We start from the raw sequence: 18,365 nt of genomic DNA on the forward strand, positions 1-18,365 counted from the left end.
GCAGTCCGATATCCACTCTTGCCTCTCTTTTATATTATATATATCTGAAGAAACTTTTGGCATCCTCGTATTATTATTGACCAGCTTACTTTTGTATTCCATCTTTACTTTTTAATGACTTTTTTAGTTGACTTCTGGTTTTTAAAAGCATTTCAATCCTCTAACTTCCCACTGATTTTTTGCACTATTATGTGCCCTCTCTTTGGCCTTTATGTTGGCTTTGTCTTGTTAGCCATGGTTTGTCATCTTTTCTTTTCCTTTTTGGGAAGTATATATCCTGTGCCTTCCAAGTTGCTTCTAGAAATTCCAGCTCTGCCATCATCCCTGCCAGTGTTTTTTTTCCTATCAATTCTGGCCAACTCCTCTCTCATGACTCTGTAATCCCCTTTTCTCCACTATAATACTGATACATCTGACTCTCATTTCTCCTTTAATTTCAGGGTGAATTCGATCATTTTATGATCACTTCTCCCCTTAAAGGTTCTTTTACGTTAAGCTCGCTAATCAATTCTGGTTCATTGCACAGCACTCAATCCATAATAGATGTTGCAGTAGTGGGTTCAACTACTAGCTGCTCTAAAAAGCCGAAACATAGGCGCTCTAGAAATTCTCCCTCCTGGAATACAGCACCAACCTGATTTACCAACCTGCCTGCGTGTTGAAGTCCCCCGTAACTATTGTAACATCATCCCTTTGGCATACATTTTCTATCCCCCGTTATGATTTCTAGGTGCGCATCCTTACTACTGTTTGAGGTTCTGTATACAACTCCCATTAGGGTCTTTTTACCCTTGCAGTTCCTTAGCTCTATCCACAATGATTCAACACCTTCTAACCTTACGTCATCTCTTTCTAGTGATTTGATTTCATCTTTTACCAGCAGAGCAATGCTGCCCCCTCTGCATTGCTGCCTGTCCTTTTGATACAGCTATAATCTTCTTTCAGCCATGATTCAGTGATGACTACAGCATCATACATGCCAATCTGTAACTGTGCTACAAGTTCATCTACCTTATTCTGTATATTGCATGCATTCAAATACAACACCTTCAGTCCTATTCAGCCTTTTCGATTTTGTCTGCCTTTTATGTTGCAGCTCATCCTGTTGACTGCAATTTTGCCCTGCCAACAGCCTCTTCACACTACACATTGCCTCTGATTGTAAACCAGCTACCTCATCTTCAGTACTATTATCCACCTTTCCCACAATACTTCTTGCATTGAAATATATGCAGCTCAGGACACAAGTCACGCCATGCTCAACCTTATTTCTACCTTTGTCTGAGGTGTGACCAACATCTGGCTCCACAACCACTCCACTAACTGTTCTGGCACTCTGGTTCCCATCCCCCTGCAACTCAAGTTTAAACCCCACCATTCAGCATTAACAAATTTTTGCACTAGATATTAATCCCCTTCCATTTCAGGTGCAAATGACCCTTTTGGACAGGGTCCCACCTTGCCTGGAAGAGAACCCAATGATTCAAAAATCTTCCCTCTCTCCTAGACCAACTCCTTAGCCAAGTAAAAAACTGTATAGTCTTCCTTGTTCTGGCCTCACGAGCACATGGCACAAGTAGCAGTCCTGAGATCACAACCCTGAAGGTCTGCCCTTTAACTTAGTAACTAATTCTCCAAGCTCCCTATACAGAACCTAATCACTTATCCTACCCATGTCACTGGTACCTACATGGACAACGACTTCTGGCTGTTCACCCTCCCACTTAAAAATGCTGAGGATTCAATCCGAGCTATCCTGGACCCTGCTACCCGCAAGGCAACAGACCATTGGGGAATCTCATTCTCATTCTCACCCACAGAACGTCCTGTCCATTCCCCTAACTAACAAATCCCTATCACTACAGCATGCCTCTTCTTCTATCCCCTCCCTAACTTCCCTTGTGAGTTATAGAGGCAGACTGTGACTTTCCTTTGTTAGGTCATCCCACCTGACAGTATCCAAAGAGGTATACCTGTTGTTCAGGTGGTAAGAACACTTTACATACATATTTTTTCATGTATCTAACATCAAAAACTATTTTCAAGAACCGTAACTTGACTTTAAAGGCAAAACAATATGAAATGATATACTGTGTCCTGAATAATAAACTTCTAGCTGTAAAGTTTACAATGGAAGAGTGAAGGCTATATTTGTATAGTTCTGTACACTATGACAAAAAGGCAAACACCATTGACATGCTGAAAGTTGCATTTTAAGTTTAATGAAGAATTGTGAAAATAAACACAGCAGTGGCCTGGTTGAGGTGAGGCAACTGCAATGTATTTTCAAAACAGTAATTGTACCATAGTTTTAAGAGTTCTTTCATGTAACATTTGAAGTTTTAACAAACCTTTCATAATAACTTACATGTGGTCCTGATCAGATTTCTACTGTTCATTTGAAGTCCAGATTACCAGATTAAGTGAGTAGTTTATGGCCAATTTTGCATCCATCCCAAAATAATCTTGGAGATTCTCAGATTGACTGCTGGCCTGCAGAGTTTAGCCAGCAAGTAGAAGGTACTGTGTGGCCAGAGTTTCCTTTCCACAGTGTTAAGTTGTGATGAAGCAAGCAAAGTTTCATTCCTTTGTAGCCACTTCGAGTGTTTGCATCTTCATTTCGAGTGATTGCTTCTGCACTGTGACACAAAATTGGCAACTTTCAGCCTGTCAATGTTGTTTACCTTTCCATCATAATGAACAGAACTATACAAGTATACAGCATTTCTCACAATGCAGAAGTAACCAGTGTGTAGTATATTACATGTATGTGATGTGATGAAAATCTGCAATTCAATTTGGCTTTGTAACTGGGATTGGATTGGCAAAATTAACCAATTAATAAATTTCACCAACTGGCTCTTAGTGTAACATCACTGAGTTGCTGATCTGAAGTATTGCTACTCACTGAATCAGAATGATGTCAGTAAAGCCTCAAGTTCATTTGGGATAATATATTTTGTGCCTTATTGCTCCCAAATCATTTATTTACCAAGCTGGATAAACATCAATAAATATTAAAGAATTGCCCCCTACCAGACCTTTATTGAGTTGTATAGTTTGCCACCTAAATTAAGACTCAATATTTCAATCTTTCTATGTTGTAACTTGGCTTCCATTTCTCAATCACTTGCTTCTGTATTTAGAGCTTTTCAGTATCTTCTACTTTAGATGAACATTCTCCCTCCTACCATCTCCTCAACTACCATTCACTCCATTATTTCCTAGCATGTTTCCATTCTCCCTACTTATGCAATTTAATCCAGGAATTTGGAACACTCAAGTTACATACAAGGGACAATGTAGTCATGTATTCTATGCCAAAAGACACAATTCACAATGCTTGTAAAGTAAACTGCTTTACTTGTCAGTAGCAAAATTGACTGGGTGCCAGTGGCCATGTTACTCTGCTCTTCCTGATCTCAATTAGAAAGCTGCCAGCATCCTTTATTGGCAAAAACTTATGAAATTTGGATCAAAGTGAAGCCAACTAAAAAGTTTCACTTATGCTTATCCTAATTCAGTTTTTTAAAATCTATACATGCAGTAGGGAGTCTTTGGTGAACAGGTTTGACTGCTCTTTCTCCCTACGAATCAATATTCTTGCAATACATTGAGCCAACAAAGAAATGCTAGCACTGGAATAGTTGTCACAGTTTCCTGGTTGGTCGGCTGGACGTTTAAGTTTCAATGGCCTGAATTAAATTGAGAAAGGCTGGTCTTTCTCAATTAAATTGAGAAAGGTTTCTGCCCACATCTCAAAGACTTGTAAGGAACGCTAGGGTATTTAGTTATTGCAAGCTGCATTCTCCTAGAATGAAGGGGATGGTAGAATTGGGCGGCGGGGAGTTAACGGGAATAAAAATGGGATTAGTTCAAAATTGTGCTTGATTAGCACAGCTTAAAGCCAAAGGGTCTGTTCTAATCTATATGATGCTCTGAATTTCTCATGGTTGTCCAAATCTGGGAGTGTTTAATAGAAATGACTCTTACTTTTAGGTTTCCAGATTGAAAAGGGAGCTGGCACAGATGAAACAAGAATTGCAAAGCAAGGAGAAAGGCGTGGAGACACTACAAGAGTAAGTTTGGTATTTATCTATAGTTATAACAGCTATTTTTTTAGGAGGGTTGGTGTGGTGCTGCTTATTTTCAAATTATCCTTTTGCTTAAAAAGAAATAAAGCTATTTTTATCCCTTGGCTTTGTGTAACTGAATGAAAGTCTTACCACAGCTCTCTCACTATTACATCAGTAATAGGAACTCAAAATATTAAAGGAAAATGTATCTTGAAAACCAGAACAAAATGTCACAATTGGAAATTTTCCTGACTTTCTTCTTGTCTCAGCATGGCCCCTTTTTTTTTGTAAACGGATCTGCTTCACTAGTTTTTAACACTTATCTGCCATGGTAAGGCTGTGCATTGAATGTGCTTCAGCACAAAGGACTAGTAATGCTGAGTTATCAAAGTGATTACTCACATGGGAATATATTTCTCATTAATAACATAGCTGCCAGAAAATACATTTGATTATTGTTGTAAAATAGTTTTTTTTCTGTTGCTGTATGATTTGAGATGACATTGTTGTCTGTTCCTTGCACCTTAATTAGCCATCTGTTTAACATTTTGTAGCTTTATGACTGATCTTTTCCTCTCAACAGTAACTCTTCAGATTTGACTTCCCGAGTCACATAAATCCTGCTTGGTTCTTTTCAGTCTGAGAGGAACTGCAGTTCGGAATCAGGCTGCTTAACACAGATATATGTGTGAAATTTAGTTAATTCAGATTACAAATATAAATTGTGCAAAAGGCAAATAATGAGGTCGTGTTCATGGACCATTCAGATGTGTAATGGCAGGGGGAAGAAGCTCACCCAAAAACAATGGGTGTGGATCTTCAGGCACCCGTACACTTCACTTGATTGTAGCAAGGTGAAGAGAACATGTTCTGGATGATGAGGTCCTTAATGGTGGATGCTGCCGTCATGAGGCACTGCCTGTTGTAGATATTTTTGATGGGTGGGGTTGGGGAGGGTTGTACCAGTGATGGAGCTAGCTGAGTCCATCACCTTCTACAGACTTTTCCAATCCTGTGCATTGGACCCTCCATGCTGGGTTTTGACATAACCAGTCAAGATTCTTTGGTGGAGCTTCAAATCTTCTCAGACCCCTGGCCTGCCATCTTCATGATTGCATCAGTGTGTTGAGCCCAGGATAGATGCTCTGAGATGTTGACACTCGGGAACCTGAAGCTGTTCATCTGTTTCATCGTTAACCCCTCAATGAGGACTGTTGTGTGTTTTCTTGACTTCCCTTTCTTCACCACCACAGTCAATTCCTTGGTCTTGTTGAGTTGAGTGTGAAGTTGCTGTGACACCACTCATATTGAAAGGACAGGTAGGTGGGCAGTGGGTATGGAATGGTTTTATTGGTTAACCAAATCTGAAATCAAATACTTAGAAAGAGGATGTTGAGTCCTTGTGGGTAGAGTTAAGGAACTACAAAGATGAAAGACGCTGATGGGAGTTATTTACTGTATATGGTTCCAAACAGTAGCCAGGATAGATAAAGGAGAGAATACGTACACAATGCTGGAAGAACTCAGCAGGTCAGGCAGCATCCATGAGAAAAGAGTAGCCAATGTTTTGGGCCAAGACCCTTCATCAGGAATGGGCAGAAACGTTGGCTACTCTTTTCTCACGGATGCTGTCTGACCTGTTGAGTTCTTCCAGCGTTGTGTACGTATTCTTTGATCCACAGCATCTGCAGTTGTATTTTTGTGTTTAGATAACGGAGAGTCAGTGGATGTTGTTTACTCGGATTTTCAGGAGGCCTTTGACAAGGTGCTGCTGAACAAGTCAAGAGCCCATGATATTACAGAAAAGATAGTAAAGTGGACAGAAGATTGGCTGATTGGCAGAAGGCAAAATGTGGGAATAAAAGGGGCCTTTTCTGTTTGGCTAATAGTGCCTAGTGGTGTTCTGTGGGGGTTGGTGTGGTATGCATTGCATTTCACGTTATTTGTTAATGATTTGAATAATGGAATTGATAGTTTTGTGGCCAATTTTGTGGAGGGGCAGGTAGTGGTGAAGGTCCAGGGAATCTGTGGAAGGATTTGGAGAATGGGCAAAGAAGTGTAAGATGAAAAACAGTGTAGGGTCATGTATTTTGATAGAAGGAGTAAAGGTATAGACTATTTTCTAAATGGGGAGTGAATTCAGAAATGGAGAATTCCAAAAAAAACCACACACACAAGATGCTGGAGGAACTCAACAGGTCAGGCATAATCTATGGCAATGAATGTTTTAGGCTGAGACCCTTCTTTAGGACTGGCCAGAGTGAAAAAAGTGAGGGGAGAGGTAGGAGGACTAGCTAGAAGATGATAGGTGAAGCCAAGTGGGTGGGAAAGTTAAAAGGGCTGGCAAAGAAGGAATCTGAGAGGAGAGAAGAGAGTATGAGCCATGAGAGGAGGGGAACCAGGGAGAGGTGGTAAGCAAGTGAGAAGAAGAGGTAAGGGAACAGAGTGGGAGTAGAAGAAAAGGGGAGATGAAGGGGGAAAAAACGACAGGAAAGAAAAATCATTGTCTATGCCATCAGATTGGAGGCTACCTAGAAGGAATATGAGGTGTTGCTCCTCCACCCTGAGAGTGGCTTCATCGTGGCAAAAGAGGAGATCGTGGACTGACATGTCTGAACAGGATTGAGGTTAGGAATTAAAATAGTTGGTAACCTGGAAATTTTGCGGAGGGAGCAGAGTTGCTCAACAAAGCAGTCACCCAATTTAATTTGGGTTTCACCAGTGTAGAGGTGGCTGCATCAGGAGCACCAGGTATAATTTATGACACCAGTGGATTTTCAGGTGAAGTGTTGTCTCACCTGGAAGGACTGTTTGGGGCCTTGAATGGAGGCAATGGAGGAGGTGAATGGGCAGGTGTAGCATTTCTGTCTGAGGGAGATTAGAGGGGAGAGATAAATGGACAAGTGAAAAAGATTAGTGAATTGATTTGGTAGTAAGGAAGGCAAATGCAGTGATAGTGTTAATTTCAAAAGGACTGGAATATAAAAGTAAGGATGTAATGCTGAGGCTTTATAAAGCATTGGCCAGACCACAGTTGAAGTATTGTGAGCAGTTTTGGGCCGCATAGCTAAGAAAGGACGTGTTGGCATTGGAGAGGGTTCAGAGTTTTACATGAATGATACTGGGTATAAAAATGTTAATGTGAGGAGCATTTGATGGCTCTGGACCTGTACTCATGCTGGAGTTTAGAAGTATGAGTGTGATCTCATTGAAACCTACTAAATATTGAAAGGCTTAGATAAAGTGGGTGTGGAGATGATGTTTAATGTAGTGGGGGAGTCTAGGACCAGAGGGGAGAACCTCAAAATAAAAGGTTGTCCTTTCAGAACAGAATTTCTTTAGTCAGTAGGTGATGAATTTGTGGAACTTATTGCCACTGATGGCTGTGGAGGCCAAGTCATTAGTTTTATTTAAAGCAGCAGTTGATAGGTTCTTGATTTGTCAGGGTGGCAAAGGTTACAGGAAGCGGGCAGGAGAATGGGGTTGAGAGGGAAGTTAAATCAGCCACGATTGAATGGCGGAGTGGACTTGATGGTCTGAATGGCCTAATTCTGCTCCTGTTTTATGTTCTCACCAGCTGATCCATCTCACTCCTACACATTTCATTACTTTGAGCTTTTGCCAATGACAGTTGTATGACTTTGTAGCTGGTGCTTGACTCATGTCACATAGTCTTGTATTGTGGAGAGAGTAGAGCAGTGGGGCTAAGCACTCATCCTTGAGGTGTGCTTGTGTTGATCCACAGTGAGGAGGAGATGTTAATACCAATCTGAACTGACTGTGGCCTTCTGATAAGGAAATCAAGGATCCAGTTGCAGAGGGAGGTACATAGGGCCAGCTTTTGAAGTTTGTTGATTGGTAGTGAGGGGAAGATGGTGTTGAACACCAAGCTGAAATCAAACGGATGTTTTGTTGTTGTCTAGGTGCTCAACAGCGAAGTCAAGACCCAGTAAGGTTGTGTCCACTGTAGACCTGTTGTGGCAATAGGCAAATTGTAGCAGTTCCATGTCCAGGTCCTTGCTCAGGCAGGAGTTAATTCTAGCCATTACCATCCTCTCCAAGCACTTCAGTACAGTATATGTGACTGGATCTTGTCGATAGTTGCCGAGGCAGCTCACCCTGCTCTTTTGGGCATCGGTATGGCTGATGTCCTTGTGAAGCAGGTGGGAACCTCCAGCTGCAGCAGTGAGAGGTTGAAGATGTCCTTGAACACTCCATTCAGTTGGTAGGCACAGGTTTTCAGTGCCCTGCCTGATACACCTTTGGGGCAACACACACAAAATGCTTGAGGAACTTAGCAGACCAGGCAGCATCTGTGGAAAAGAGTAAACAGTTGACATTTTGGGGCAAGACCCTTCATCAGGGCACCTTTGGGGCCTAACTTCTTGTGGAGGATGGTGGAGGATTTTGAAGGATGTTCTGATACTGGACTCCAAGCTGGAAATCATAGTCATCGGATTCTGTGGGGATGCACACAGGGGAAGTGTCATTGTCCCTTTCAAAGCATGCAGAAAATCTCAGTTAATAAAAACTTTAATTTTTATAGATAAACTTCTCTGTGTTCACAATGAGAGAGGTAAAAAGGCTGGTTCATGCTTCAATTTCCAAATGCTGGCATTGAATAGTCTCATCGTAGTTGTGGTTCTTGAGCCCAGCCACGATCTTGGGAAAAGCTAGTCGACAGTTGAGTAATTTTAAAGAGAGACTTGACGTGTGTAGGTCACTTGTGTATGCAAGTTCTGGTCTCACTATCTGCAGGTCGTTATGGAATGTCAAAAAATTAAATTGTGCAAGGTTAGCATTGTGACCAACCCCAGTGCAAGTTGGGCACAGTTTCTCCTACTTCCGTATTCGTATGATTTCTCTCGATTATGCACAAAAAGTCTGGTCTATATAGTCCACTAGCTATTAGCCCACCAGCAAACCATCCTCCCACCCAGCCTCCCAGCACTCCACTGTTATTTGTGAGCCATCATATACCTGACCCAACGATGCTGACGAAGTTCCATTGAGATGGCTTCAGAAATCTGAATGTCCATGAGAGGGCATTTTGCTCTACATAAATATTTCTCACCTAAATCCTGAAGCAGATGGTTGATGGGTGGAATGCAAAGAACTTGTCCATCTGAGTGAGGATGCTTCATGACGATCAAACTAGGGCGCAGAACTGGGGATGAAATTTTATTGTTAAATGGGACATCTATAAATCATTGAATTACTAATGTAAACAATATTAAATATGTAGCAATGGATTGGAGAAGGAAATAGATTTTTGCTCAGAAAGTAAGATTCAGTCCAGACGCTGTTATTCTTGCAAGGTGTGAAGCTTGACTTGGCTGAGAGTAAATTAGTAAGCAGTGTGGTTAAGGTGGAGAAGCACTGGGGAGTAGTAACAACAATGTAAACATGTTCAGTGCCACAATGGAACAGGAATATAATAAAAGAGAAGGAATGCTGGGATAGAGGAAACCCACCCAGCTAAATTGGAGTGGACATTTGATGAGAGAATGTGTAGATCAGGCACAAAGATAAGTGGGTTATACAGACAGGCTGATCTGCAGTTTTATTTTATTTTAAGATGGAGCCCACACTGCCCATGTGACCAACTAACCTAACAATCTGTATGTCTTTGGAATGTGGGTGGAAACTGGAGCACCTGGAGTAAACCCACATGGTCACAGGGAGAACATACAACCTCCTTATAGACAGCAGCGGGAATTGAACCAGGGTCGCTAGCGTTGTTATAGCATTGTGTCAATTGCTATGCTACTATGCCGTCCCCGTTTCTGAGTAGGAAATGTTCTGCTAAATATTTGGACAATAATGACAGGGGAAGGAAAGCCCAATATGTTATGATAGAAATGGGTCATAGTTAGAGAGAGGATTCGGAAATTAGAGTGTAGCTTTGCTGCTGACCATGACGTTAAAAAGATATTTACATTAAAGTAAGTAAATCTCTGTTGTTTCAACCCCAATTCGCCACTTCCACTAGTAAGGTTTTAACAAAGTGGCTGAAAGTTTAAAATCTTTAAACTTTACAGTTTTGATGGATACTGTTTAGCCTCTGCTGGTTCTTTAAGGAGTATTTTCCTAATCCCATCTCCCCCGGCAGCTCTTTCCCTATATTTCTGAAAACAGTTTTGCTTTTCAGGAGATGTCTCACTCCCATTTGGGTCTTAGTATTGAATGTATTATATTCCAGATCACGACTGGCCACTTAAAAACAACTTCTCATCTTCCCACTGGATCCTTTCCCAAAAATGATCACAAACAGAATTAGAGAGGAAGCATTGGAGAGAAAAATATGATTTTTCCCCCTTTGTAATTGGAGTACAGAAACCTCTGCCACAAATTATTGTTGAAACCCATCCATGATAGTGGAAATAGATAAATGTGCTACAGAAGATTCTGGCGAATAAATAAGAGAGGATTATAGACCAGATTCAGGGAGAAGAACACTGGATGGCATACTTTAGTGCAATATCTGCCGGTGCTCATCATGAACACATAGTTACAGCTGAAATGTGTCTTAACTATGCATCACACCATCCACACCAGCTGATTACCCAGTTTGGCGGGGCTGAAGGCTGCTCCCCCTAGCCAGCCTGAGGCGACCCAGGGTGTTACATTGTGGGGTGCTCGTCCGGGGTTGATTTCTGTGGAAGCTGTGTGATCACCCTCTTTAAATTGTGTCTGCGGCGAAGAGCTGGTGTGCCTTTGTGGGTGTGCGATTGCTGGTTATCGCTGCGTGTGTGTTGGGTGGGGTGGCTGCTGGAGGTCGTTGTTCGAGTTCCGACTAGTGCTGACGAAATGGTGGTGGGACCATGGGTTGTCTGTACTGTTTGGAGAGTGAGGAGTGACAGGTTGGGATGTTTCAGCAGTGGTGGGCTCCGCCCAGTTGTTGGAATAATATCCAGCCCTAAATGGGCGGAGGCGTGGGCGGAGCAGACCCCTCAGTTGTTGGGTGAGTGGCAGTGCTTGGCTGAGGAAGAGCGACAGGGACGGGTTGAAAGTTTGAGTAGGCGGGCTGGTGACTTTGTTAGAACTGTCAGGCGCAATTACCTCGAAGTGACCGCTGCCATTTCTGGGAAAGTATGGGAAAATGCGTGTGGTTCGACTGGAAGTCAAATGCCGCAGCTGGGGGGCTTATCATATCCGTGGCAGGAGATTGGTGGGAAGTTTTTAGGGTATCCCTTTTTGCTTAGGGGGGCAGATAAATTGCTTGTGGTGCCAAGGGGATCTGTCAAGGGGATCAGTTGTTCCGTTGATTCGAGAGGTGTTGGGAAACGGCTTGGGGTCTCTGGAGGAGCACGTTCCCAGCAATGTACCAAGGAACTCCCGAAAGGAACAGACTCTATTCCTGAAGGCTTAGAGGGGCCATGCGCACAGGTGTTGTTATGGATGGATGAAAGTCAAGTTAAAGCCATCCTCGGCACCGGGGCGCCGGTGAAGTTGCTGTACAGTTTGTTTCATAACCGTTATTGGAAGCATTTACCCTTGACGACATTGAGGACACTGGAGATTTGGGGTACCAGTGCCGGTGATTATCCAGACGACGGTTGTTGGTCAGTGAAAATGGAGTTCTTAGAGGCAAATGCGAAGGAGACTGAGGTTCGTGAATCGTTAATGCTGATGTGTCTGGACACTGTTGAGACGGGCAACGTTTCTGTTCTAGAGAGAACCAATATCCTGCTGGTGCGCTTGGGGGCCTGCCCGGAGGAGGCGGGTGAGCGCTGTTTGGAGGCATTGTCGAAGCACCCAGAGTTTCGAGCTGCTTGTGCGGACGTGCGTAGCACCCTTGGGCCGATACCGAATTCAAACAAGAGCCAGTGGTGGTACGGCCTGGGGGAAGTATCTGAGGGTGAGACCCTCTTAGTGGACGCTGCGAAATACCACGAGGGAGGGGAGTTGACTGCTGAAGACACCTCGGAGAGAGAGTGGTTGCGGCGACTGGCCCCTACAGCCGTGGAAGACGTAGGCAGCGTGTGTGTGGATTATATTGCGTTGAAGAGGCGCACTGTCAGTGACCAGAATATGGCCCTGAGGGCCAGAGAGGCGATGGCCTGTCTGAGTGGTGCGAAATGGTTTAAGGTGCTGCATCTGAGGAGTGGATGTTGCCAGATCCCGATGAGTGGGGTCGACAAGGAGAAGACGGCTGTTATAAATTCCCTCGGAGTCTTCGGGTCCGAAAAGATGCCACAGGGCATATCTGGAGCATTTGCAACCTTCCTGTGGGGCAGGTGGAAGACCATAGGGGATGTGGAGGCGTTTGGAGTTTTGGTGTATGTGGATGATCTGTTGGTGTTTGGATTTGCCTCAGGAGAATATGAAGTGAGGTCGTTGCAGGAGCAGCTGAGAACTACCGAGTTAAAGTGTTTTCTGGACACGTGCCAGGGCTGGCGAAGGTCGCAGCTCGTGAGTGACTGTCTCTACGGAATCAAGTTTGAAATGAAGACAGAGAGACTGGAGAAAGTGATCTGGAACCATTCGGAAGACTTACAAGTTGGAGAGAATGAAGAAAGTTGTCTGACTGAGGGTAATAGCAAACTGAGAACCCGGAGAGGGGAGTTTGCGGAGATGAAGAAATTACAGACGAATCTCAGAAGAGAGAAGCGGAAGCTTGAAGGGAACCTGAAGATGACCATCGACAGTTCAAATGAAGTGCAAAACCTGAAAGTTGATCTGGAAGAAGTCATGAGGAAGAAAAAGCTGGAGAGAAGTGCAATGAATACTGAACAGGAGGCTGAAGAGACTGCGGGAGCAGTACAGGCCACGTGTTTCCATTTGGAGAAGATCAAACAGCAGCTACCGATCACAGAAATGAGGAAGAATACAGATTTGATGGATGATGTGCTGGATGTGTGGTACATGCTGCCTTTTGCTGACTTTCCCTCAATTGAGGAAGAGACCTTTGGCCCTTCTCCCATTGAGTCAGGTGTAGTGGGGAGGGTTAGCTGTGTGCAGTGTGGGGCATGAGTGAGAGGTTGAGAGAAGAGTTGGTAGTGGGCCCAAGTATCTCCAGTTGTGTCCTAGCCTGAAGGGTTTAGGTGAGGGGGTACGGAGGCCTCAGAAGGGTTAGGGAACTCCCAGATAGTTGGCCTAAGTAGCGCCTGAGGAACAGGGCGTGAGGGTTACTGTGTGGGGAGGAGATGTCACTGTTTGTGCTTGGGTTACGGTGTGTTGGCAGGAAAGGTGGCGAGTTATTTAGTAGTCATGAGGATATGACTTTTATTTGGTGGAGGGAGAGTGTAAAGGGGGTTTCTTCTTTTTTCTTTGTTACTGTTGGGAAAGGGTTTCCTTTTGTTAACTAGCAGGAATGCTAATTTACTGATAATGAGAATGGTATTCCTTTGTAAACCAAATGAAAATTAATGTTCTTTCTTCTGAGTCTGTAAGCTTTTGTTGATGGGCTTTTGGGCAGATCGGCACTAGGGGGTCGAGAGCGAGGATGCAATGCTGTAAACTGGGCGAAGATCGGACCCCAAAGGGGGGTCCGAATCCGGGTGGTATTCCGAGGAGGGGGGATTAAGCTAGATGTGCTTGGTTGACCACTCGGAGGGTCCTGAGCTGCGAGTCGAGGAGTTCGGAGGGGATCGAGTGGTGGCCAGAAGACTTCAGTAATTGAGCTCCAACGGTTGTGCACGAAGTAGTTTGGACTTTGATAAGTTTGGCGCCTTTTCTTTATTCTTTTTTCTTCATATATACTGTATCGTTATTAATCACTTAGTTATAGTAACCTTTATAAATTGTACTCATTTAATCGCATATGGTGTACTGTCTGTTTTTGGGCGAGGCGGGGACATCACACAGCATCCACACCAGCTGATTACCCAGTTTGGCGGTGCTGAAGGCTGCTCCCCCTAGACAAGAACGAGCTGAGCCAGCCTGAGGCGACCCAGGGGGTTACAACTATAACGTTTCGTTTAGTTCTGTCACTGTCTTATTAGGGTTACAATGGTACTAGAAGGTTTGTGAACCCTGTAGAATTTTAGAAACGTAGAAAACCTACAGCACAATACAGGCCCTTCAGCCCACAAAGTTGTGCTGAACATGTCCCTACCTTAGAAATTACTAGGGTTACCCATAGCCCTCTGTTTTTCTAAGCTCCATGTACCTATCCAAAAGTCTCTTAAAAGACCCTGTTGTATCCGCCTCCACCACCATTGCCGGCAGCCCATTCCACGTACTCACCACTCTCTGCGTAAAAAAAAACCTACCCCTGACATCTCCTCTGTACCTACTCCCCAGCACCTTAAACCTGTGCCCTCTTGTGGCTGCCATTTCAGCCCTGGGGAAAAGCCTCTGACGATCCACATGATTAATGCCTCTCGTCATCTTACACACCTTTATCAGGTCATCTCCCATCCTCTGTTGCTCCATGGAGAAAAGGCCTACTTTCTCAACTTCCACACAAATATGACCTAAAATGTGACCAGACCTTTACACAAGTCATAAAACTAGATAAAGATATCCCAATTAAATAACAGGAAAACATTATACTTGTTCATTTATTGATTGAGAAAGGTGATCCAATATTACATGTATTTGTTGGAAAAAGATGTGAACATCTGGCGTAATGCCTTTTACTAAAGCTATTTGGAGTCAGGTGATCCAATCAATGAGATGAGATTGGAGGTGGGGGATATAGAGGGGCCCTGCCCCATTTTTGAAAAAAGGGTCAGGTTACTGACAGAGCCTGCTCATCTCAAGAAAGATCTGTTTATGTGCACCATGCCTTGATGAAAACAATTTTCAGAGGGCCTTAGAAGAAGAATTGTAGAGATGCTTGAAGCTGGAAAAGTCTGCAAAAGCATTTTTAAAGACCTGAGTGTTCATCAGTCCACAGTAAGAGAAACTGTCTACAAATGGAGGAAACTCAGTACTGTTGCTGCTCTCCCTAGGAGTGGGCGTCCTGCAAAGATCACACCGAGCACAACGTGCAATGCTGAAGGTGGTGAAAAAGAACCCGGGGTAAGAGCAAAAGACCTGCAGAAATCTCTAGAGTTTGCGAAAATCTCTGTTCATGTGTCCACCATAAGAAAAACACAAGAACAAGTATGGTGTTTGTGGAAGGACACCACAGAGGAAACAACTGCTCTCCAAAAAATAAAAATACTGCACATCTTAAATTTGCGAAAGTCCACCTGGATGTTCTGCAACACTTCTGGGACAAAGTTCTGTGGACAGATAGAGCAGAAGTTGAACTTTTTGGCAGAAATGCACTTTGCTATGTTTGGAGGAAAAGGGGCACTGCACATCAAAACTGATAACTCATCCCAACTGGGAAGCATGTGGAAGGAGCAATCTGGTTTGGAGCTGCTTTGCTGCCTCAGGGCCTGGTCAGCTTGCAATTGTTGAAGGAACAATGAATTCAAAAGCATCTTACAGGAGAATGTCAAGGTAGCAGTCCATCACCTGAAGCTTAATAGAAGTTGGATAATACAACAAAATAAGGTTCTGAAACATGAGTAAATTAAAGGGAAATTTAAAAAGAAGAAAATTTGTGTTTTGGTGTGGCCAAGTCAGAGTCCTGACCTTAATCCGATAGAAATGTTGTGAAAGGACCTGAAGCAAGCAGTTTGTGCAAGGAAGCCCACCAACATTCCAGAATTGAAGCAGCTTATAAGGAGGAATGAGGCTAAAATTCCTTCAAGCTGATGTGCAGGACTGATCAACAGTTACCAGAAATGTTTGGTTGAAGTTATTGCTGTACTAGGGGGTCACACCAGTTACTGAAAGCAAAAGTTAACATACTTTTTTTTTCCAACAAGTACATGCAATGATGGATCATTTTTCTCAATAAATAAATGAACAAGTATATTGTTTTTTGAGTTATGTATTTAATTCAGTTCTCTTTATCTAGTTTCAGGCTTTGCATGAAGATCTGATCACATTTTAGGTCATATTTATGCAGAAACTGAGAAAATTCTATAGGGATCACAAGCTTTCTAGCACCACTGTACCTAACTAGATGTAGAAGGGTCATTTTATTTCAGGATAGCATGATATGCAGCATTTCTCTATATTAAATCTATACTAATATGTTAATTTGTACTAAAAGCACTTGATTACTTGCTGTACTTATTGATAGATTGTGTCAGTTTAACAAATTAGAAAGGACCAGGGCACATCACTCTGTATACCCTTCAGTATCATTTTGACAAATTGTCTATTTCTTTCGCTTTATGAACGTGCTTTAACACTATTTAGAAACACAGAGGGAAAGATCACAAAGGGAAAGATTTGTTTTTCCCTTCTTGTGACATTTACTATAGCACTATTTGAAAATATAATACAGAAGCAGACTTGGGCCAATTGGCCAATCAAGTCTACTCTGTCATTTGATCATGGCTGAATTATTTTCTCAATGCCATTCTCCTGCCTTCTCTCTGTAATCCTTGACTCCCTTACTAATCAAGAGCCTATCAATTTCTGCTTTAACTATGCCCAAGTACCTGACCTACACAGTTTCCTGTGGCAATGAATTCCATAGGTTTACCATCATGTCAGGCTTAAGGAAATTCTTCCTCATCTCTATTCTTAGGGAGATGTCCTTCTATTCTGTCTGTGCCCTCTGGTCCGAGACTCCCCCATTATAAGAAACATCCCCTCCACATCCATTCAGTCTTGATCTTTAAATAATCAGTAAGTTTCAATGAGATTCCTCCCCCCATTCTTCTAAACACCAGTGAGCACAGACTCAGAGCCATCAAACACGCCTCATACATGAACCCTTTCATTCTTGGGACATTCTCTAAGCCTTTCTTAGATATAGTCAAGTCAAGTCACTTTTATTGTCATTTCGACCATAACTGCTGGTACAGTACATAGTAAAAATGACACAACCTTTTTCAAGACCATGGTGTTACATGACACAGTATAAAAACTAGACTGAACTACACAAAAAAAAACAACACAGAGAAAGCTACACTAGACTACAGACCTACACAGGACTGCGTAAAGTGCACAAAACAGTGCAGGCATTACAATAAATAATAAACAGGACAATAGGGCAAGGTGTCAGTCCAGGCTGTGGGTATTGAGGAGTCTGTTATCTTGGGGGAAGAAACTGTTATATAGTCTGGTCGTGAGAGCCCAAATGCTTCGGAGCCTTTTCCCAGACGGCAGGAGGGAGAAGAGATTGTATGAGGGGTGCATGGGGTCCTTCATAATGCTGTTTCCTATTAACTAAATATGTTTCTAATTATTTTTGTGAAGAGCTGTTAATGGGCTTGGATATAAGCTGATATCTTGTTGCCCTGATGGTGGTCAGTGAGCTGGCCTGTTGAATTCTTCAAAAGACTGTTGGCATGATTTCTGACGCCAGCAGGCATCTGTTTTTGTAAGAGATGGACTGATTAACAGTAGACATTCAGCTGTGTTGCCAGTTCCTGAAGGGTTTTGGAGTGGATGTTCATCTTTCTCTTTCTGCTGTCCATTGGCAATCAAAAGTATTTTTAAACACCAGAAAGTCACAGTGTATCTTTGCCCTTCACTTGCATCTCTCAGTTTTTAAAGAAAAGGATGCCCTTGCTGTGGCAATGATTTGATAAGAGGGATTAATTTATTCATTGGTAGTAAGTTTGTTCTTAGTTTGAGATATTATAGTTTTCTGTGGTTTTTGGTGTTGTATCTTTCTGTACATCTGGGTAAAGATAGCTGTCACAAAACTGCAAGCTGTCATATTTTATTGATGTGCTTTATCCATTGTGCCCTTGCTTTAAACATATTTATTGAAATAGCAATTAGACAAACATCAGAACTCAGTGAAAACTTAAATACGCAATGAATTGTCCCCTGTGATTTGTGAGGGAAAACAAGTCATTTATTTAAACCAGTGAATGTTTTTAACCATGGGAGCCACACAGACTGCTCAACCATAAGTTCATTGCAGAATTGGAGGCTTGATGAAAGGATAATGATGTTCACATCTTTCACCTTTCACATCTTCATTTCAAATGCCACGTTCCCTGCCAAAAGCTCTGCTGATACATTTTTAAAACTGCACTTGCTTGGAAGTTATGGAGATAAATTCAACCACCTGATCATACAATGGATCCACAAGATTGTTGCTCTGTGTAATTTTAGAAATGTAGACTTTTATGCCCTGGAATTTTATGAAGTTACCCATCAAAGTTGCTTCAACGTTCATAGTAAAATTTATTATCAGAGTGCATACACGCCACCACGCACAACCCTGAGATTCTTTTTCCTGCGGGCATACTCTGCAGATCTGTAGATCAGAAACTGTAAACTGGATCAGTGAAAGAACGAGAGCGTAGAAGACAA

General features: G+C 42.7%; 1 protein-coding gene across 1 annotated transcript in view; it reads left to right on the plus strand.

Annotated features, from left to right (window-relative positions):
• wwc3 (WWC family member 3) overlaps positions 1-18,365 on the plus strand; it is a 238,361-nt gene that overhangs the window by 124,289 nt on the left and 95,707 nt on the right. The window contains exon 5 of the mRNA XM_059967946.1: positions 4,000-4,079. Within this exon, the coding sequence (XP_059823929.1) occupies positions 4,000-4,079 (80 nt within the window). The remainder of the gene's footprint in view (positions 1-3,999; positions 4,080-18,365) is intronic.

This window comes from Hypanus sabinus, chromosome 4 (genome assembly GCF_030144855.1).
Source record: "Hypanus sabinus isolate sHypSab1 chromosome 4, sHypSab1.hap1, whole genome shotgun sequence".
Lineage (NCBI taxonomy): Eukaryota > Metazoa > Chordata > Chondrichthyes > Myliobatiformes > Dasyatidae > Hypanus > Hypanus sabinus.